Below are 22871 nucleotides of genomic sequence, written 5' to 3'. Positions count from 1 at the left end.
TCTGGTATTGTGCTGTTTCCACAAACCCTAGCCCATGTACAGTGCAGGAGAGAGCTTGTGTTGAGAAATTAAACTCCAAGTGTATCCCCCGTTTCCATTAACTCTCTGGGCTCCATTCTTCCATTGATCAACAATGAACCGGGCAGGTCTGTTAGATACAGCTCCGAAGTAAGGAGTGCTACCAATTGCACAACTGCTGTTATTTATCGTTGCAACTTCCATGTGTCGTTTACTCCGGATCATTTTCCCCCATCTACTGGCATGTAGTGACTTGGTAGTGGTTAAATAAACAAGCATACCGGGTGAATGCTGCAAAACAAGAAATGATCGCCATTTACCCTTTGCCGCCCAAAGCACGCGGTATGAAGGTTTGCCCGGCGGGCTTTAGTTTGTTCGCCCCAAATGAATTACTGCACCATCTGGGAACGGATCCTGTCCAGTTGATGGTACTCCGATGCCCGATGCTCAACCACAACGGAACGGCTCGTACGCGCGTGTATGCAAACCGCAATAAGTTGTACGTTGTTGCATTACGAAGATTTCTACCGGAAAGCAAGATATTTACATCCAACACTTATCAAATCGTTCTGACAGCTATGACCAATGATATAAATGTAGCACTTCTGCTGCTTACGGTTGGACTTAAAGATTCGTCGGCAGCCTCGACACACAGAAGTGTGATTTACGAGTTTGATCCTGCCTCTCAAACATCATAAATAATTAGCAATGGCTGGTCGGTTCACTGTAGAAGCTGCTGTGTTACAAATTCACACAGTTTGTTTTCTTAACAATTCTATTATCGGAATATTTCTTGAGGTACACAATTAGTTGCATCTTGTATTATAGACCGACAAAATAAGGTGATCGATAATGCAATAAGATTCTTGTGTGTTTCGGTGTTGGATCGCTTGCTAATTAATTTTGCTGCTTTCGCCATGGTGTAAAATCTCCGAGAATATAGGAAAAAAATACTTTTAAAGCAAAAATCTTGTAACAGCTCAAAAATAAACCTTTTTCATTTCTATATAGTGAAGACTCATAAGACTCTCATATTTCTACAATGTTTTCCGCATAAAAAAAACTAATCAAGCTGAAGGCGGTTTCAAGTCTTCTTTAAAAAAATATTACGGACTCAATTACCAAGAAACTGTGGCCGTTCAACTGTTAACAAAAATACCGTTCGCAAGCCTAGCTTATCAAACAGAGAAGTAAGTGCAGCAATTTTATCGTCATATTCTCATTATTCAAAACCTTTTCCTGTAGTACTTAATTCAAGCGAAGAAAAATATCTCTCCATAAAATATTTTTCCACAAATATTGTTTTCTTCTTCTTTCGCCTTCAATTACTCTCTCTCTCTCTCGGCGCCACGTGGTGCAAACGAACAAAACAGAAAGGACTTCAAACTAACAGATATCCTGTCGACGAACTTCCTTTACGTTCTTTCGAAAGTAACCCCACCTGCATTCGAACGCGGACACACACAAACCTGAAACCTCGAGCGCATTTTTCTCCATCAACGAAACTTGAAACTGCTGCTCTTGTAAAGTGCTCAAGTTCCGTTCCGCGCTCCCCTTCCATGCGTGCCATCGTTCCCTTCGTTCCACTGGCAGCCGCGTCTCCCTCGATGCCGTAACGGTCGTCGGAAACGTATCTCAGTTCCACCTGACGATGCTCATTTTATGAAGACGTCAAATTTGCTCTCGTCGTCCTTTTTAAGGGTGGCTCAGATTTTAATGCCTTGCTCGGAGGGACGACAACAACAAAAAAAAAGAACCGTTCCATACCGTTTTATTCCCTCCTTTCAACGGTGCCGACTATTATGAACCGTAAGCGGGCGCTGTAAACGCAAGAAGATGCACTAAGCTGGTAAAGACGAATATTAAAGCATTATTTGGAAATTCTACAAACTGAAAGCTCTCTCGGCAGGTGAGAATTGTTCAGCAATGATTTTTTTTCTGAAAAATCTTTTATTTCTCATTTAAACTCATTCACAGTTAAAGCTTCTATTTGTTCATCCGTCCGACCGACTTGTCATTTCTCCGTCCATTTTTATCACCACGGTGGGCCAGGTTAAGATTTGCGTTTGTCTTGGCTGTGTGCTCCAGTGCAATTTTCAAATACTCTTTCTACACTAAAATTATCCTCATTTGACTACCCGCACTTGGGGGGTTTTTTTCACTTCCGCTTTTAGACGTGGAATGCTTGGCTTGGTCAATATAGGTCCATCTCCTGTAGTAGTTGCCAGGGATGCGATCCATGGCGATGCTAGCGAGTATGATGGTGTGGTTGCTTTTTAATTAAATACCAGCTATCAAATAAACGACCATAAAAAAAACTATCCTTCAATGAAACGTACCGCGGCGAAGTGGAGCACAGGGTAGCAAATGTACTAGAGATGACGCGTCGATGCCGCACTGCTTTCCTGAAACCCTTTGAACATTAGCGAAAGCTTGGGCAATTTGTCAGACTTCATCGTCATGTTGCTTGCTGCTGCTGCTGCTTCTGTTCGCTCGCCAGACTGCTGACCGGCATACTCGGCACGGTACGGATGGACCATCTATTAAATACCGCTTAATGTCCAATTCAAACAACATTTACATTTTGTCGCTAAACGTCTACCGTCGAAAAGTGATGGTACACAGCTTCCGCACTATCATCAGCGTACGATGGACAGGCCCAACTTCACCGATCTAGTGCGAGCCAAAGTCGCGGCGAAAGAAACCACTGCCATAACAATATTCTTAAATTAATTGCTCGGCTATCTACTAAATCATTACGCTGTTTCACACATTTCCCTGCTACAACACAGCTGCCGTCAATGGGCAGCGCAAGCGTATCCGATACTCCGATGTTGCGACCATGATGAAGGATGTGTTCAGAGTACCGAATCTGTTGTAGATATCAAAGCAGATATACCTCACGTGTAGTTAGGCATAAGAAAGCCTTTAATGTTCAAAATATATATATTTTTATAATACGAGTTTGCTATGAAGTACATAATACCTTTCGAATTCTGTCGCATTTTTATTTGATGCCATGATTCGTGGTGTTGCAAAGATTAAAGGCAGAATAGAGCGAACAAAGCGCCAAAATCAAATGTATAACTCGTCATACATGAACTGCTCCCTAAGTGCTTTTCCATTGTGAATGAATGAACAACCTAAACGATAGCACCCCACCAGGACTAGACTGCTCTTCTGTGTCTTTTTCAATGAAGTGTAGCGCAAAGAAATCCCAGCCATATACGGGATTATGCTGTTATTACATAAACAGATTTATTACTTTTAGCCTGTTATACCTGTTACGGCAGTGCTGAGTGTATCGTGCGTCAGTGTATAGATCCTTGGCTCCGCAAGGTCAACACAGTATATGCTACAGGTTCTCGTTGGAAAGTTGCCACGGTTGGGCGAAGCGCTCCGTGTTTCATTTCGGGAGATTTTCCCTCTTCTTCGCACGTTTGTTTCGCATCAGAAAAATTCTCTGGGTACTCGTTTCTAGGTACACTTAAGTAGAAGAAGTTCTAAAGGTAATTGTTTTTTATTCTTTTCAGAGGAAATTACTACATCATTCAACCAATATGGAGATCTCATCGTCGATTGGCCTCACAAAGCGGAATCTAAATCATACTTTCCCCCGAAGGGGTATGCGTTTCTGCTATTTCAAGTAAGTAGAATATACTATTATGCATTAATCTTTTGCAATGTTCATTTTGCATCTATTAAAGATGCAACGCCGTTTCTATCAATGTACCTCCGTAAACCTCATTTCTGCACCTTACTCATCGGTCAACAATAATGTCCAGTTTGCTAATTGAATTGGCACCAGTTAGCCCCAAGACCTAACCTTTCTGTTTACGCTGGTTTGTGCTGCGATTGTATAGCTCGAATGGTCGGTGCTCGGATTCTCGGAAAATCACGTTCGATGGATTTCATTTTCTCCGGTGTACGTTGAAAACAATTGCCAAAGGGGTGTTGCACATTACCAGTGAAATCCGCTTATCATTCGTCCTGCTAACCGAACCACGAGTCCGCACTCCTTGTCGTCCTTGTCGAACGGTAGCAAGAAGTATTGATTCTAAATCTTGTGTATGATTTGTTTTCTGTGAAACGTGTTACGTTGCGCTTGTTGATAAAGCAAGTCCAGACAGCATCGACTGTGTGTGATACGTTTCTGATGAATGGCTTAAGTTCCTTCCTCAATGATTGAAGCAAAACTCGTGCACACGACATAGCTCACTTCAAGATGAAATATCTTACAAATTAGAAAGCTATTAGCTTGATTTCCACAGTTTTGTAAATTATTTTAGTAAGCTAACAATATTCAACTATAGATAAAAACGGAAAACATAGCACAGCGAGCTTTTTATGTGCAATTTTAGAACATCTCAATTTTTCCGCTTCATGTTTCCGACGGAAAGCTGTCACAGTGGACGGTAAATCAAATTATCACGATCTTTTCGAACTAATTAATCACTATCACACGCCCTAACAATTCGCCCAAGCATTACCGATTCCGGTAGAGGGAAGATTTATCCTTCAACGATTAATCTTAACTTCGATGTTCGTCCTTACTCTATCCAGACCAGACCGAAGGGTCATGGCCAACGTTGGCAAACAGCGGCAACACCAAAATTCCCGGTGAGACAATCATTTTTATCGCTTCGTCGGTCGTTTGGGGGAAAAGAAATAATAAGAGGTGCTTTGCCCAAGGGTATACTTACGATCGGTGCAACTTACAAAAATTTCTATTACCACGCTTTTTTGTAATATGGCAACCGGCCCTTTGTCTAACTTTGCAAAGGTCCCAGAACAATTGTGTTCTTGTGTCCTTTTGGGGATTTTTTTTACGGGAAGTATTGGCAGTAATGATAGGAATATTGATGTTTGTGTAAGGCTTTTTGAAGTTACTAAACTAATTCAAAATACGCGAACCCTCACTAATAAAGTAATCAAAGAAAGTTTAGCCAAGACTTCTCTACATTTAAGGCGAATAGTTTTCAAAGTAAATCGTTGTCATCAGCACTAATCGATTGTATTTAGCTAATGACAACTACAACTTCTTTCGAACAATCCGTGTCCCTTTATTCCTTTTATCGTCCGGTAACTATGCCTATTGGTAACTCGTTCTATTGTGCTCTGCAAATGCTTGCCATTCATTGTGTTTTATGGTCCAGTTCCTCCCAGTTTGAGCGGCAGCCTCTTTTTCCGTTGAACGGCTAGTATCAAAGTATCGCTTCGTTGGGTCATGCCCATCTATTAGCATTCTGCCAGATGATCGTTACACTATTGTCCATTACACCACTATTGTCATCTGTGTTTTTCTTGTCCATTTGCCCTATGGTGGTTACATCACAGAAGATACTGTTGTCTTTACCATCACTTTTTTTTGTCTTTGCCCTGCCACATAAAATCCAGAAATTGCAGCTACAATTTTCAGATTTCTTCCTGTAATCTACTCATGTAACAGAAGTGGGTCCAATAGAAAATGATTTCTGCACAACACAAGAACAATAGAAATCTATAGAAAAAACACGCCGTTATACCGGCCACAAATGTCCGCAGTGTAACAGTGTTTTACTAAGCCTATACAGCGTAGATTTTTAACGAAGAACCGATCTAACCATCTTTGGTGAATAAATTTCCCTTCTATCGTACGTCGATCCACCAGCATATTTAACGCATTTTTAATTCAACCGAACAAACAAAGATGCTGAAGAAACTTTCACACATGCTGCTGCTTGATACGGGAACTTTGTAACTTTCTGATACAACTTGTTTCAATAAGCTAAACAAAGTGTTCACATTTTAAAAGTGTGGCACGAAGAGTGTACGGGTGCGCTGGGCGGAGCGAATGCAACAAGAACTGCGGTTTCCCATTGTTGCTTTTTGTCGCCCGCCCCAAGACATGTGCTCCTTCAAAACTTAATGCCCGCAAAACATGGTAATCACTTTTGCAACACGTTCCATGCGAGAAATTGTTTAAGCTTTTACATTTCTGGAAGGCAAAAGAACTCGCTCCGTTCACCCGATCTTAGTGGGAGGAAAACTCTCCACTGTGAGTTTTCCACACGAAACACTTGCATAATGTATGGTGGTGGTGGCCTGCTACGGTGCTTAGAAGGACACAAACCATATGGAGCAGTTTCAGTTTCTTGCCTTACTTCTCGAGGCAATGTTGCCGGGAGAAACACTTTTCCGTAACTTTCAGGCGGGGACCAGATTGATATGTTAGGCAAGCATCTCAAGCATCGGTGGTGTTCTTAACCCGATTTTTGTGTCGCCTCATGCGCCATTTGGTGCGACATTGGTAAACCTTCCTAGACACGGCCCACCATTGCTGGAGGAAGAATTTTTCGTCCCCACGATTGGTCTATATCTATTAAATTGTACCCATCGATCTAGGGTTTAATCTTGATGAAGCAATTACGCTAAAAAGGCTCATTGAGGTACTAGAATTCAATACTCCCCCTCCAGTGGACAGCGAAGCCTAGCAAATGTCTCACTACCAAAGTGTAACGAAAGTCAGTACGGGACCCCTCGAGAGACATTTTAATTAAATTAATTTGACAGCCAACCATTGCCAAACGGCCGTGACGCATAGTACCGCACAGTAATGGAGCGTTCATAGTCACTCTGCGCAAGGAAATGACCACACGTTTCATCCCAGCTTTCGGGCTGTATATTCACCGTGTACCTGATATCTAGAATCAGAAGCAAAAAAAAAGTGTCCCTGTAACAAGAGACAGCATGAAAGGGAGAAGATTAATTGGAGGAAAAAATCTCATTATTTAAATGATCTTGCCCGGCATAGAATGCTGGTTGGCTGATGGTGAACTGCCGAGGGAGAGGAATAAAAAAAAACACACACAACGACGACTCCACGGGCCACCACTTTAAAGGCGTGGAAAAAATGAACCGTGTCCACGGTTCGTTGGCGAATGCACGACTAACCCACGCGCGTCTGATGCGACGATAATTGAAGCCAAAGTCCACTCGGTGGCAACAACAGGGCAAGATTGATGACAAGTATTTTTCGGGGTGATTTGATTCTTGCTCTGCCAGCTACCCAGAGCTCGCCTACCCAGATCCAGAACAATCGTGTGTAGTGGTAGCAGCAGGATCCGTTATAAAGGGCGAAGCTGGTCCGCGGGAATGGAGATGATGCGATTTTTCAAACGATTAATCCTGGCAAATTGTTTTCGCTCTGTTTTCGCGTTCCCATTCACAGGAAGAGCGCGGTGTGCAAAAGCTGATCGAAACGTGCGTCCCGGACGACGACAAGCTCTACATCACTGTCTCATCACCGACGATCAAAAACAAAGCGGTTCAAATCCGTCCCTGGCGGCTAGCGGATGCCGATTTTGTGCTGGACGCTTCGATGCCACTCGATCCGCGCAAGACCGTCTTTGTGGGCGGTGTGCCGAGACCGCTGAAAGCTTGTAAGTGTACCAATCCTTGACGAAAAAAACTATATACTAATTACTTTATCATTTTTCCGGCCTGTCCGTAGATGAACTCGCCATGATAATGGATCGCTTGTATGGTGGTGTGTGCTATGCAGGTATCGATACAGATCCGGAATTGAAGTATCCGAAGGTAAGTACAACGAACCTCTAGTCGTGGTATCGATCGAACTACAGACTACAAAATTTACCATAATCGAACATTTTAGGGCGCTGGACGTGTAGCGTTTTCGAATCAGCAAAGCTACATTGCGGCCATCTCAGCTCGTTTCGTCCAGCTGCAGCATGGCGACATCGATAAACGCGTCGAGGTGAAGCCTTACGTTCTGGACGATCAAATGTGTGACGAGTGCCATGGTCAGCGTTGTGGAGGCAAATTTGCTCCGTTCTTCTGTGCCAACGTCACTTGTCTTCAGGTGAGATCGACTAGAAATTGAGCAGACGAAAATTCCTATTGTCTACTCCACGATGTATACTCACATTTAACCCTATTTCTGTCTCGTTTGCGTCGCGCAGTATTATTGCGAACAGTGCTGGGGTCTGATTCACTCGCGCGAAGGCCGCGAGTACCATAAGCCCCTCGTTAAGGAAGGCGCAGATCGGCCCCGGGCAGTGCCCTTTCGTTGGTGTTAACGTCAACAGCCCCGATCAATATCAACTGCAACTGCTAGGACGCAGGCGGCGGCGCGGGCGAGTAGTGGAGCTGGCGGCAATGCCATCGGTTCCGTCGTCGGCTGCACACCCAGCGAAACCCTCGCATCGTTATCCGCAAGCACTGGCACCGTACCCGCCGGACTCTACTACGGTGGCGGCAGCAGCTCTAATGCCGGATTTACCGGATCTGCCGGCTACATACCACCGCCGCCTTCGTTTCCCTGGTCTACCGGCACTGGAGCCAGTAACAGTGGAACCGTTGGCTTTGCCGGCGGGCTGGCATCGAGAGCGCGACACCACCAGCTAAGTCGCCCACCACCACTGGCCACCACCGCGTCAACACCCTCTTCCATAGCGAGTACGGCAGCACACGGTGGAACGGGCGGGTACCATCATATCCAGTCACGCTTTGGCTCATCTTCGGCTAGCGGTAATAGCGCTACGGGGGCACTCGCCGTACCGCCCACCTCCACGTCCTCTCTGAACCGTTGCAGTTCCATTGATCAGTACCATCATTCGGCGGCAATCGGTGGCAGTAGTAGCAGCAGCAGTAACAGCATCGGTGGCCTCAATAACCTGCTGTCCGGCGGCATCGTCGCCGGTATGGCTAGTGTGAAGAAAGAAGATATGCTGAAACAACGCCTTGCTAAACTGCAATCGATTACGCCTACCACTAACGGAAGTCCCTAAGGCGAAGGTATGAATAATACGTTGTTTTACTTCGGCTGTTAGATTACAAATAAGCGAACCGCTCGGAAAATAGGCGTTTGCAATATAAACTGTTCTTTTTAAAACATTTCCTCCCTATATCGGTTTAGATTTAATTGAGCTTTAGCGGGGAGAATAATTCATTTTTCGTGTAGTTTTTAACTTCAAACGCCATATTTGTAAATCGTTAACATTCGTTTCAACTATTCTTCGAGCATTCGATGCAATATGGTCTTCTTTATTTTTTTTTTTCAATATCCATAATTCACCAACCCAGCGGCGCTGTCAGTGTGGCAGTGCAAAGTAAATATAATTCAAACCACTAGGAACCATTTTAAAGAAGTTGTAACTAGCTTTATGTAACCGAACGATTCAAACGCGCCTTTGCCGTGTTTTGATGTGCTTTGATAAATGCTATAGAAGAACTCTCTCTCTCTGTACATATTTGCAAGGAAAGGAAGGTGTATAAGAAAAAAAAAACAATTCTGCTCTGTGCTTGCTTTGTCACCGATCCGATTGCAAAACGATAAAGTAATAGTTCAATATAAGCCAATCGTTCGAACTGACCATACCATACGCCCCAAATGTCAAGCAAGAGATGAATCGATTTTTGTGATAAAATGGCTACACTAAAACTAAAAGAAAGTAATATTTTTATAGAGTTAACCATTTGCAATACAACCGTAGAAGAAAAAAACAATTAAGATCTTATAGGAAATCATTAAAAAAACGAAACAAAAACAAACATCGTCGCATGGCATGGCTGGTAGACGAAACACACACGAAAGAGAAAAGAAATGCCTTGATTTAAATTCATGCCAACCGTGTGTTCCACAAGGATGTATCCTATCCTACGATCGAAATACCTTGATTTTGTTTTTCAACCGTGTTGAGTAACAATTGGTGTATTGGTCTGATAACTTTAGTTTTCACAATACCAGCAGCGTCGTAATTATAATTATTGTACATAGTATTGCGCTGCGCTTAACCCGAAAACAAAAGGCCGAAGCTGTTCCTTTGCTGTTGTTTTTTATTTCAATTTTTGTTTTATATTTATAAGCATCGGACAATTTTAAATAGCAATCAAACCAGCGGAACGTCACGATGTATGATATGATGAAGAAATAACTTTATTACGGTTAGAAGCAGTAGCAAATCACTTAAAAAGACGTTGATCAGACAAATTTGAAGTAGGGGACAGAGTTTTATGAATCATCCAAACAAAAAAAGCGGTGTCATATCACTGAATTGTTTCAGCAGCAAGTGATTTATTGGGAAGGCTTTTTGTAGCTGGGTTTTTGGTTAATTTTTGGTTACACTCATCTTGTTGTACTTACGAAACAAACGTTTGATCATGTTGGCAGCTGAATGATCCTGTGTAAAATCGCTACTTTTTTAAAGTGCTCGTTCGTGATTCTCGGAACCATTCTTACCACTGCTGTACACAGTTGCGACTGGATGAAACAGGCATGCAACAAGTGTATAATACATATGCACAACACACTTTCGATTTGTTTCGTATGACGTGCTTGCAAAAGTATAGTGCAGAGCAGGAGAAAAATGATTACCGAAAGTGATGCATAACAACTCGGTAAACCGAACGATCTGAACTAGGTAAAGCATATGAATTATATATTTAGGTCATTTACAAACATGTAAAACGTATATAGCGTGCGCTTACAGCAGCAACAGCAGCAGCAGCATACCATTTAGACTGGTGTAGATATAGGATGGAAAATAGTGGCGAAAAGAGCCATTTTAAAGATTACGTTCTCCAAATCAGTCATCAAACGGACCCAGATTAGCGTAGATAGAAACGAAAAACAAAACAAAAGTCTTTTTAGCAATATGCAAACACACATACACAAAAACGGTACACAAAAGACACCCTATATTTTACTGTACAAAGTATGTGATCGTGTGTTTTGTGAGGAGTTATAAATTTTCTTCCCTCTTACTTTTAAACACACATGGCTTAAAACGTTACTTCAAAATTATCCAACCGATTTGTATATGATATTGACCATATCAACATATTTTATATAGCAATTTAGCGAACTTTCCTTTTTGATAGACAGATTTTTTTTAGAAATATAGTAGCAAAATGTAAATTAAATTAGCATCCTCTTCCGTTCGGAACAGCTCATCACGATGCAGCCGGCAAGTGTAGCAGGCCAGCAGGCCAGTAGGTAGTGTGTGTTAGCGTCTGCTTACTTTACCGGACGATCATTAAGTTGAACGCGTTGATAAACCAGTACACAAAACTAAACCGGATCGGTTTACTGTAATATAGAAACACATTATTGCAATTTAGACGATCGCACCGTGTAACGACATACTGCTACTTCTCCAGCAACGATATTTGCGCCTGAAGGTAGGCTATATCAAGGCAGAAACCGATGTTTTGCTCCGCCGGCTTTTGACTATGACTAAGCACATGTAAAAGACGTTTTTTATAAAACTTTAAACCATTAAAAACCCAAATACGCTAACCAAAAAAACAAACAAACAAAAAACGGTATATCATGGCCAGCGGGAATGGTTTGGCCGGGAGTAGGCCACCCGCAGCTTTATAGTTGTTTGTGCAAGACGCTCGGTAACTTGGTGTCGGATCGCATGCTGGTATTATTCCTTGTGATCAAGCAAGGAATTTGCAACATAAATAAAACACACACACACGTATGATCGCGCTAACCACTGAAACAATATGATGAGATGGAGGAGCGTGTAAAAGCCAAATAAAAAAACAAAATTGTAAATGTTTGTGCTTTTTGTTTTGGACTTACTCAATTTAACCATCCGTTGGATGGGTAGAACAAGCAAAAAAAAGCAAGGCACAGCATGAGTGTGAATAGTAAGCAAAATCTACTTGAAACAGACTTGAAAACACACAACCCCCTGATTGAGGAAAGCGTGTACTAGATGTATTAATACAATTTTATATTTAACAAAAGTGGAAAAAAGACAAACCTGCGGTGCAATGCAGGCAAAACGTAAGCAAATCTACGTTTATCAGAAGCAAAACAAATCTTAGCGAACTATAACTATAGGACTTATTAGCTAGCGAATGACTTAAGAAGAAAAAAACAGCAGATTTGTAAGTGCGGAGAAGACAAGCTACGTTAAATAATGTTCCAATTTTCTTCACACGTATTTTTTGTTACGCATATTTTTGATTACGGTTTAAGTAGCGCAAAAGCCATATAGGAAAATCTGTAGCAGGTAGCAGTTACATCAAGCTAACAACCAGAGATGCGTACATTTTACGTACGTTTGAACCGATACATTATTCGTTTCCAAGCTAAGTTGTTGACTATTTTCGGTATTTTTTTTTCGATTGTTGTACATGACGATTTAAATTGCATCGGTAAAAATGGGTACCGAATTTGTTTGTTTTTTTTTTAAACATAATTATTGAAACGAAAAAAAAACCACTAACTGCAAAGGGAAGTGTAGTAAAGCGGCTTAATATTATCGATTACTTCAGCGAGAAAATACAATAAATATACATTGTTTGAAAGGAAAAATTTTATTCTAAGAAAAAACAACCAGCAACCGTTACAAATTTTAACGAAATAAAACGTAGTTTTCTCGTAATGCTTAGGATGAAATCTTAAAAAGGCACCGTAAGCGCCGGTGGTAAAGAAACATAATTAAGGTCAGAGGGGCAGCATCTCGTCTCCGCAAGTGAAGAAAGCCACTGAGTTTGGTTCATCTTGGTTAAAGCTCGATTTTCGGTTTCGGTGTATTTTTGTAACAGGTTCTCTGATTAGTTTTGAGTTGATACAAACGCATACGCATGACTCGGAAAGATTCAACATACTTCTTCCATGAAATGCAAAACCGTGGAATGCGAAGCACTTACACATACATCAAATAATGCTTATGATAAACTCTACCGTAGAATTATCAACGTTATCGTCGGAAGCTCCCGTTTTAACAATAATACGAAATGGTAGAATTTCTATACTAACCTAACAAGGTGACCGAAGTGACGACAGGCGTAAAGAAAATGATTCACTAAATCACCCTAACCCTAATCCTATCGCGCCTCATCGTAACGTACCGCATGGCTGCAGTTAGTATATTTTTCTATCCCAATAGAACGTACAGGTGTACGGGTGTACATTTTGAATACCGTTTTCCTACGGGTAAATCAAAAATCTCCCCAAACGTCTGGTGAAAATGCGTGCGATACTTCTTTGAGTGAAGCGGGGCACGTAAGACAAAGTGTTATATTTTTGTGCACCCAGTTTCTCAATATCTGGGCCAACTAGCCGGGCCTGGAGAGCAGGGATGCAAAACCGACAACAGTCAGTCACACACACACACACACACAAAATTCAACGAGGTTTCTAGCAAATTCTTCTTAGTGAATTAGTAGACAGTCTACTCGATAAACAAATGGTTTAGTTCCGTGATGTAGCTTTCCTAACATGTGGTCGTGAATAGTTAAATTCAACAATTTCAACAACACAAAACTTTTGACGCTGATGTTGTGCCGGGGGATAAGAAAAGAGCAGCACGATCCATCGAGATCATCTGGGAGTGTAGCCTTGTTTTCTTGCAGTTTATGTAGCAGACCTAACTACTAAATGCGATGCAAATGGGAGCAATTGTTTTCCACTACTTTCGATCACGCATGGCTCTATTATCACAGAGAGATAGTCGAACACAAATCAGTACTGTTAGTACAAATTAGCTAAAATCTGAAAATTTCATTTCGTCGTGTTGAGAATATGGCCGGCGATATGTGCTTATGCTCAAGATCATAATTAAATTTGTCAACTGGAACGATAGTAATGTACAGCAAAAATGAAGAGGAGACAAAAGTAAAGCAAATATTTTACCACCACCGGAAAACCCTGCAAAAGTAGCCTGCAATAATACTATCGATTGTTGCGATTTAAATGTTGTTGTTGTTTTTTTTTAAATTACTTTTTTTCAACTTGAATTGATCAAAACGATACTTCATTCATCTCCCCCCTACTCTAACAAACACGTTAAACCTAGTCGATAAAAAGAAGAAAAATGTAAATGTAGCTTGTATCTCATGGAGGGTTTTTGTTTTGTGTACGATAGTATTCACTGATGCAGTATTGATTTGAATGTAAGTGTTTGTTGACATTTTGACTCTGTTCAAGCTTTTTCGTATTTTTGTAAAATGTAGCTTTTTTTTAAAAAACGGAACGGCTTTCTCGTTCTTGCTCGCTATAGAAGAGAATTCGTTAATTGTTGCTTAGGTTTTCAACAAACTTGGGTAAATCTAGTCAAGCTCGTTGTGTTCTTCGCTCCGCATTATAAAGAACGCAAATATATCAGAACCGAAAGCGAAAGACGAATGCGAACGCGCGAGCACGTTCTGTATAGTTAGATGGGTACATGCATGGAAGCGATTTCCTATCCTTTAAAAACCAAAAGAAAAATCCAATCGTCACATGCAAAGGTTGAAATGAAGAACCAGTCTTACGACACGAAGTGTTTGTACCTGAAGTCTCGAGTAACAAAAGAAGCAAAACGATACAAGCGCTAGAGAGACTCGAATGCCAGTTATATATCAACAGCCCGATCAGCAAGATTCGATGCGCGTTATTTCGCAACATAATTCATCAGCGAAACAAAAAATCCCGTTTGCCGTCGTCGTACACGTGTCGAACCCTGCACGATCTCTCGGCTCGGCGCACTGAGAGAGCAAATAAATATATATTTTTGTACTACTTCACATTACTACTACTACTAACGATTGTGGGGAGGCGGGTTGGGCGTATATTACACAATCTCGTACCTTTTTCTTGCCGGTTACTGAGTAGAGAACTGTAAGCAATTATCAATACCGCTAAAGGAACCGTAATTAGTTGACCCACATTTTGCGATCATAATTAAATTTATTGATAAGGTGTATTAAATTGTGTGCGCTATCGTGATGAAGGAAAAAAGGCCAAGAATTGGGTAGTTTGTCAGGACATTTTAGCAAACGTATTCTACACACGCTGAACACGCTTTCCCTGACAACGAACTAGTCGACACCGTTTCAGAAATTGCTTTTGAAGAAAGTATTCTCTGTCTTATCTGTTTCTCATTGCTACATTTATAGACTTTTCTTGTTATTTCGCTATTTGTTGTTTGTTGTTGTTATATATAGTTTTTTTAAATTTCATTTTTGTTATTAAATTTTGAATTACTTTTAACCGCCTAATGCACCACCTCATCTCAGTTGTTTTGGTTTGTGGATTAGAAGTTCGTTTTGTTTCTGTTATTGTGAATTTATTGCACAGTTTGAACCAGGACGATAATTAATCTTTTTAAAGAGGGAAAACAAACAAATAAAATGCAGTACAGACCCACACATGCGGAACAAGAGGTTGCAACCGGCCAAGAGAATGAAGTAAACGGATGGGCAGTGACGTCATAGGAAGTGATTGTTTTGAGTGTTGCTATCGTTTCTCTATTTTTTGTACTAATCGAAACATAAACGTTACCTAGTTAAAAGCAAACCAAACACTTTATCGACCGTTTCGACTCCCGAAACGGCACACAGCCCAGCCGGGCACTATGAACCCGCCCGGAATGCGTTGCAGTAATAGTGCACAGGCTCATGATCGAACTAGCAGCGGGTGGATGTATGTATCATACCGAGTGGGTGACAGTAAATAGAGAGAGTAAGAGAATATCTGCAGTTCATTCAGGAAGGAAACGACAGTCAGGACTAAGTTTCGCCAGACCAGTTCGTGAGCAATAGTTATGATGATACCCAGCTTACCCAACCGTACGCCCACATTCATTGCGCCCCACCCACTCATATCTTGTATTTGGCAGCTAAACCAGGAAACCATCATCAGAATACAGACATGAGCGCAGTTGGGAAAAATGCATGACAGTTACTCGATCTAACAAAAAAAAAAGCTTTGGGCAAAGGCGAAGGAAAGTAATGAGTCAATATTGCTACCGTTCACTGTTTGCCCCTATAAAACAGCTTGTGCAAAAACCAAATGTGAAGGTGTGTGGCAGTCAAACAAAAGCAAATTGAAAAAATACAATATTAATAGGAAAATTCTGACGACGAGTTGAAGCAAAAAAACCCCTCCCCATAGTATCCAACCACAGAAACACAGTTACAGTGAATGCATGTTTAACACTAATCCCTATTTCTTACGCAATTCAAACCAAACCGCCAGGATCGCCAGTGTGGTTCCGAAAAAACCGTTAAAATATAAAAGAAGCAAATATTTTCCGTTACAAAGAAAAGAAAAACTTCTTCAGCAGTGTTTAATGTCACCAAAAAAAAAAGTAAGTTCGAACAGCTTCGATAAGCGAAACTGGAACAGAGGAAACCGACAAAGAAAAGCAATGAAACAAAAGCGTTAATAATAAAAAAACAAAGATTTAACATAAGGAATAACGGGTCGATTGCAATGTGTTTTATGCTAAGAAGCAAAAGAAAACACACACACGCACGCAGAGGGAAGAAACGTTCCATCAAAGAAGAAAATTAGTGAAAGCAAAATATAAGTTGTGGATAGCGAAGATAGAAGGCTCAAACGCATTACCAAGAAGGGTAAAATTTAATGCAAAAAAAAAAAGAATTTAACGCATCCTCTATAATAATCTCCAACCAATTGAAAACGAAAACAAAAACCCCAAACCGAGCACCGAATATCGGTTTATGTCTTGGCCTGGCATGAACCGGAACGATCGGCAGTACGGCAGCTGGGAGGGAAAATTTGGCAAACGTAAAAAAAATTAAAGCGGAAAAACACTTCTCCAAAAGTATGGAAAATTAAACCCCAATGCATAAACTCTATACTCTTAATACACATAGCCACAAGCGCACCACCATACTGTTGCGCCGGAGCAAACGGATGGACGGTGGGTTCAATAATGGAAAGCGAAAGCGAAAGCGAACATAAATCTTTTGAGTAGATTTTGGATTCTAATTTTAGAGCATTTTTTCACGAAATATTATAATACTTAAAACTAAACCAACTACATAAACGTGTAGCAAAACCGGGATGGGAATGTCTCTCTCGCGCGCGCGTGCATTCGCCCGCCAACACTTTATAAAGCGAGGAAAGGGAGAAAGATCATTTCTTCGCGTAGCAGTTTAGCAACAAAAAAAACAATGAAAAACGACGACTACAAACCGTTTGATGCAAACACTAATATGGAAGAAAAAGCGGGGAAAAAAATTAATAACACAGCGGCGAAACACGCAACACATGAACGTTTCTAATAACTGTCAAAATTAACGATAAAAGTGCAAAAACCACCTTAGACGACCAGTTGGGAGGGGGAGTAAAATAGGAGCAACACCCACACAGAGAAATGCATCCCCTAAACCGGGCCGTAGCCACGTGGCGCGGGTAGTACGCCCGAGAAAATGGCGTGCGTGTGTCATTCGTCATCCGGGCGGCCTGCCAGCGTGTGGGTTTGCCGCGGGTTAGCGTGAAACAAGCAAAAAAAGCAAAACAAAACAAAAAAATACGGAGAATTGTGTAAAACTTTAGACTCATGATGAGAAATGTTTTTTATACTTGTAGCTGACGTTTTTTAACAAAAATTAAATCATTCAAAAAATACAAAACCTTAAACCTGGTGGATCAAAGTGAGATTAAAAGAAACAACAACACACATACGAGAGCGTGTGGTGGGTGAACACAGAAACAAAAGCGACGAAACAACCAAATTTTCCCAACAGACGCACACACACACACACCAATGAAAGGAAACGACGGAGCAATACGAGCATAGTCCACGAAAGTCCTTCCCGGGCCGCTGCCCTTCGAATCCTTCTCCCCTTTATAATCCCTCCCATAAAGCACCGCAAAAGCGAACTGCTTAAAATGCTACAACAAAAGTAGATAAAATTAAAAAAAAAACCCCCCGAAACCAAAAAAATGGTCAAAATTCCAATGCTCGCTCCTCCCTCCCGTACACACACACATTTGCGCCCTGCGTGTGGATAAAATTTGTATTGATTTTTGGCATTACTTTAGAGAAGTTTTTTTTTCTATAAAAATCGGCCATTTGCAATTGCGTTGTTTTGATAAAAAAAAGCCGTGCAAAAGAAAGCCAGCGAGAAGCAATGTTTTTGGCAATGTGTGTGTGTGTGTGTTTTACGCGGTAACATGATAAGAAGTTGAACGTCGTTTTGCAAGCATATATGTATCGGAAGCAGATAAATGTCGCGAGAGTTTAATAGTTTAAAAAGCAAGGAAAAGCAAGGACGATATTAAGGAAAACATGAAAGTAATACAGAGAAAACAAACACAACCACACACACACACGGATACAGCTTGAGCAGAAGGAAATCGAACTCTCAAACGCAAATCGTAGCAAATGCAATCCTTTTTAACTAAGATTACGTGTTGTTCTGTTGTTGTTGTTATCTATTGCTCGTGTTATAGCGAAGGTAGCGAAAGCGTTTTTCTTTTTTCACTTTAGTTTTTGGAAGTGTTTTGCTAGTAAGAATTGTTGTTTCTTTTTTCTCAAACACTTTATATTTCTTTCTAATGAAAGGGATTAAGTATTATCACGTGCAGTGAACGTTTTCTACCAGTCCCGGTTTGGTTAACAGTTTTTAGGCTTGTGACAAGCGCTGTTACCACAGAACCGCAGTTCGTCCAACCGCGCTTTCTTCCAGTTTAAGTTCAAACCCATTTGATTTTGTCTGCGAAAAACTGCGAAAACGTGGTAAAACAAAAACAAATAATGCGAAAGAGGCAAAAGGTTAATGAACTAAATTAAGTTTACATTGCATATAAAATAGTACGAATAAACCCCCGACAACTCAAAACATACAAAACAAACACACACACACACACATTGGACTACAGAAGAAAAAAAAAAGAAAGAACGAAGCAAATTTATTAGCCAATAAATAGTAATTAATTAAACAAATGACTATGAAATAATAATTATTATGAAACAAAAGAAAAATAATAATAATAACACTGAATGAGAATGCAGCAGCAGCAGAGAGTAAAAAACAAGCAAAATCAAACGGAATAAAAAAAAACCCCAAAAACCGTTTGAACATTTAAAAAGAAACAGACACTCACAGACACAAAACACAAGAAAAATACGCGAAAATACAAACACACACACATTATACATGTAAGGGAGAAGTGTGGAAGAGTGGGAAGTGAAAAAACCAAACAAAGCAAAAAAAAATATTTAGAGGTTTATTACTGTTCTAGCTGTTTTTTATTACATCCGTCTATATAGACCAAAAAATGTAGACGCCCATAGTTTGATGACCCTTTTTTTACAGTTTAGAGTGTAGGTTCTAGTGAAAATAAATTAAAGACAACAAAAAAAAAACACACAAACAAAAGAAAACCGGAAGACAAGACAAAATAAGGTAACAAATGTCGTGCTGCGTGTCGAGCAAATAATGGCAAATAATGGGGTGGAGGAAAGCGACCCCGGAAGAAGAAAACCGAAACAAGAGCAACAGTAAATGAAAGCAGAAAACATTAAAACAGTGCAATGGAAGGGATGTGCGTGTGTGTGTGTGTGTGAAAGCACATGAGGAAAACCCGAAACCACCTGGAAAATGCGGTGTACAATAGGCACGTGTGAAGACGAGTGAGGAGCATGGCAAAACCAAATCAACTCCGACTCCAACATCCCTCGCTGTCGAGTGTGAAATTGTTACTGCGTTTTGAACCCGCAAGCATGATGATGAGCGCGAGTGGAGCGATATTCAATACCCATTTCAACCATAAACAAGTGAAGATCAGATCGCATCCCTTACTGCGCCACTCTGCTGCGAATGCGACACGGTACATAACGAAACAACGGTTCGAAAAGTTATTAAAAAAAACCTAAGCACAGAGAACTGTGTGCCATCTTACCGTGGTAGAGTGGGCAGCAAAATGGTTGGAAAATGTTTTGGAGAAGGAAGCCCTTGTAAGCAAACACATAAGGGATGATGAAGGGAGGAGAAAAAGAAACACGGAGGTAGAGCAAATTTTTGTATTCCTATCAAGGTAGTTTAATTTTTTAACTATTTTTTACTGATCAAAGAAAAACGGTAAGAAAAACTGAAAAATAAAAAAGTACTATTTTTTATGCTTCAAAACACGTCTTTCTTTCTGTCCCATGTGGGTGTGAATGATTTGGCCTTCGTAAACAGTGATGACACACAGCAAGGGCTAAGATATCCTGGTGCTCGGATCCCTGGGCACTTTTATCTCACAATGGCTGCCCAAGAACTCTCGAGATTGCAGTGCCACAGAGGAGGATATACTGACCCTGGGATCATGGACCCTGGATTTTGATATATGCAGCTTTACAATTTGACTCAAGTTAAAGTTCAATTTGATCTTGACCGATCAGTACGACTGAATCTGATTCGTCTCTACGGTGGAGAACAGAGTATCCTGGGACGGATAGTCGCCAACTCAGATGGCGTTGTCAATCGAAATCACCCTCAACCGAATTGAGCATTGACCAATGCTTTTTTAACAGACTTCTATCTAATGACCTTTTCTAGCAACTGCTCCCAAAGGCCCAAAAAGAGCTGAAACATTTGATGCAGAAACCAAATTTCAATTGTTTAACTGTCGATTAACGCTGACAGAAGTTCAGTAAAACGATCTGTAATTCAGAAGTTTCAGGTATGCTTAACTTTTAATAAAACTTTATTTGCAATTGTACGTTTACTTACAGAAACCGCCAAAGTATGCACGATCGTGAGAAGTAGGTTGTGTTTCACCTCCCGGCCTTACTTTACATCCGCCGGTCTGCCTGGTGCACTTTCCGCATCTTTCGATCCAATGTGAGAATACAGTTTTGCGACCTGTCCCGTGGGCGTACAAAGCCTTCCACTGAAATCGATACGCTTCTGGCTGATGGTCCGCTCCGTAGTGGCCAACACGTCGAACAGCGATCGTCCGCCCGAACCGAAGCTTTTCTTGGTGCTGCTAGCCACGCCCGTCCGTGCTCCAAGTAACCCAACAATGCCGGCTGTACTGCTCGCTCCCAGCGTGACGGCTGCCGAGGAAGAGGAAGGATCCGCTGGTACGACAGCACTGCCGCTTGTGCTACTGGCACCACCACCACCACCGTTGCTACTCATCGAATGTGGCGGAGACATGGGTGAATCGGTTGTGGCTCGAATCACACTGGCACGGTGCGCATCGGACATACTTCCTTCGCTACCCTGCGATTTGTCATGCGCGTCGCTACCGTCCACGTTCGGGTACATCCGCCGACACTCGCGAATGCAGCTTACGATGGCCTTATGGTTGGGGGACGTACCATTATAGTTCACCACCGTTTCCAGCTCCGACCAGAGCAACCGGTACTGTTCTTCCTTTTTGTTGCCCTTCAAGCGATGACCCATGTTGGGCATGGCTATCGTTTCCTGGCGTTCCTCCAGCTGCGACAGATTGTAGATCGATTTGAGGCACATCATTTTCTCGTCTTCCGACAGTTCCGGTTTTTGGGTCAGCAGCAGTATCGGTTCCACAAAGTGGCGTATGTTGTACAGCACCGTACGTCCGAGGGTTAGTGGCCAGTAGCGCGAGTTGCGTGACAGCTTTGTGCGCATCTTCAGCAAACTCTCGTCCGGTTGCCGCTCGGGCATTGGTTTCAGTGGGATGAGGCGGTGTTGTTGCATTAGCATGCCGAAATCTTTTATACGATAGTCCGTCACCCGTCCGCCACCACCTTCCGATATGGAGGGTGGATCCTCCAAACAGCTGCGGGCGGTATTGAGCGAGTGGATAAAAATCTCTCCTCCGTGCGCCGACAGCAGATGGCTCGTAATTTTTCCACCCGATTTTTTCGGCATCTCGAGCAGCACCGAACGGCCGCTGAGCAGGAAGTTGATCAGGCATGAGCTTGGCCGCGACGTAACATCGACCGGTGTGACACGGCACTGCGCCAGACAGGGTTGCATTTCCGAGGAGCCACAGCTGCGCGGAGTGCACCACTTCAGTGTGACCGTTTCGTAGTCCGAACCTTCCTTCAAGCTGTGCGGAAGAACCAGCTCCGTCCCGAGAAACACCGAGTGAGCCGTACGACCGTGAAAAATCTCCACATCGTAGTTAGCGCTGGAGCTGGCATTTTGCTCCTCCTTCATCGGTATCCCGGTAACCGTTGTGCTTGCTAGATCAAAGTGTGGCAGGATCAGGTTGGTCAGCTTGTTCGATATGCTGTTCGCCTTGTTCGAGTGTATCTCCGACATCAGTATGGGCGAAATGTCGATGAGCGCGCGGTTCGAAACCATCGATTCCATGTTGGCCGGGTACAGGTTGATGATTACCAGGTGGCACTGGTCAATGCTGATGTAATCCTTGTGCCCGGCTATCGTATTTTGCTGCACCAGCACCGTCCGGAAAATGTCCTCCAAGCTCTTCATACTGGCGTCATCCCGGGCCGAGGTAATGCAAATCACCCGGCCGCGATTTACGAGCTTAAAGCTGTCGCTCTTCGAGTGGGCAAGTATTTGTTCCTTCTGAAATTCGGTCGGTTCTGCCAGTGCTTCGATAGCCGCCCGCAAACCATGTATCACCGAATAGTCCGAGGCTTGCGTTTGGCGCGGAGGCACGCCAACCATCGTCATCGCGTTCAGTATGTGCGTCAGCGTTTGGGTGCCCGTGTTCCATGTGTTCACGATGTGGGCCGCCGTGTCACTCACCACGAACCGTATCAACTTTCCGACGGGAAACAGATCGTACGCTATGCGGCAATACTCGACGGAAGCCTCTACCGCACACGTCCACAGGCTCTTGCTGATCGGAGGCACCGGCACCTTACTCTTGATAAAATCGCAATCGATTGGACTTTCGCATGATATTCCGAAGTAGGGCGTGTGGTCGAGCACAAATACGGTTTTGTGGTTGATTTCGTTCATCGCGACAACCTAAAGGAAGGTGAATTTTAGTGAAATTGAACAACCGGCAGCGAATTGGGTTTTGTGTTTGTTTACGTTCTATCTGTCACTTTGGGATGCACATGAAGCCGTGGTCATATGTCACAACGAAGGGCCACAAACATAAACAAAACCGGGTAAATTGCAGTTTTCGTTCTTCATTT

General features: G+C 42.1%; 2 protein-coding genes across 9 annotated transcripts in view; one reads left to right on the top strand and one right to left on the bottom strand.

The window, feature by feature from the left end:
* The window catches only part of LOC118508440 (cytoplasmic polyadenylation element-binding protein 4-like), a 193326-nt gene extending 183815 nt beyond the window's left edge, over positions 1-9511 (top strand). For all 8 annotated transcript variants that reach the window (XM_036048226.1, XM_036048223.1, XM_036048224.1 and 5 more), the window contains 5 exons: positions 3552-3664; positions 7229-7439; positions 7511-7596; positions 7673-7879; positions 7980-9511. In XM_036048226.1, the coding sequence (XP_035904119.1) occupies positions 3552-3664; positions 7229-7439; positions 7511-7596; positions 7673-7879; positions 7980-8096 (734 nt within the window). In that variant the 3' untranslated portion in view covers positions 8097-9511. The remainder of the gene's footprint in view (positions 1-3551; positions 3665-7228; positions 7440-7510; positions 7597-7672; positions 7880-7979) is intronic.
* Positions 9512-9876: 365 nt separating this feature from the next.
* Positions 9877-22766, bottom strand: LOC118508441 (protein asunder). Its single transcript, XM_036048232.1, has 2 exons — positions 20497-22766; positions 9877-20426 (listed from the first exon to the last, which is right to left on the bottom strand). The coding sequence occupies exon 1, from the start codon at positions 22687-22689 to the stop codon at positions 20554-20556; it is 2136 nt and encodes a 711-aa protein (XP_035904125.1). The 5' UTR covers positions 22690-22766; the 3' UTR covers positions 9877-20426; positions 20497-20553.
* Positions 22767-22871: the final 105 nt, after the last annotated feature.

Source organism: Anopheles stephensi, chromosome 2, assembly GCF_013141755.1.
Source record: "Anopheles stephensi strain Indian chromosome 2, UCI_ANSTEP_V1.0, whole genome shotgun sequence".
Taxonomy (NCBI): Eukaryota; Metazoa; Arthropoda; class Insecta; order Diptera; family Culicidae; genus Anopheles; species Anopheles stephensi.
Note: the sequence above shows the minus strand (reverse complement) of the source record. Positions and strands in the feature narration are given on the sequence as shown.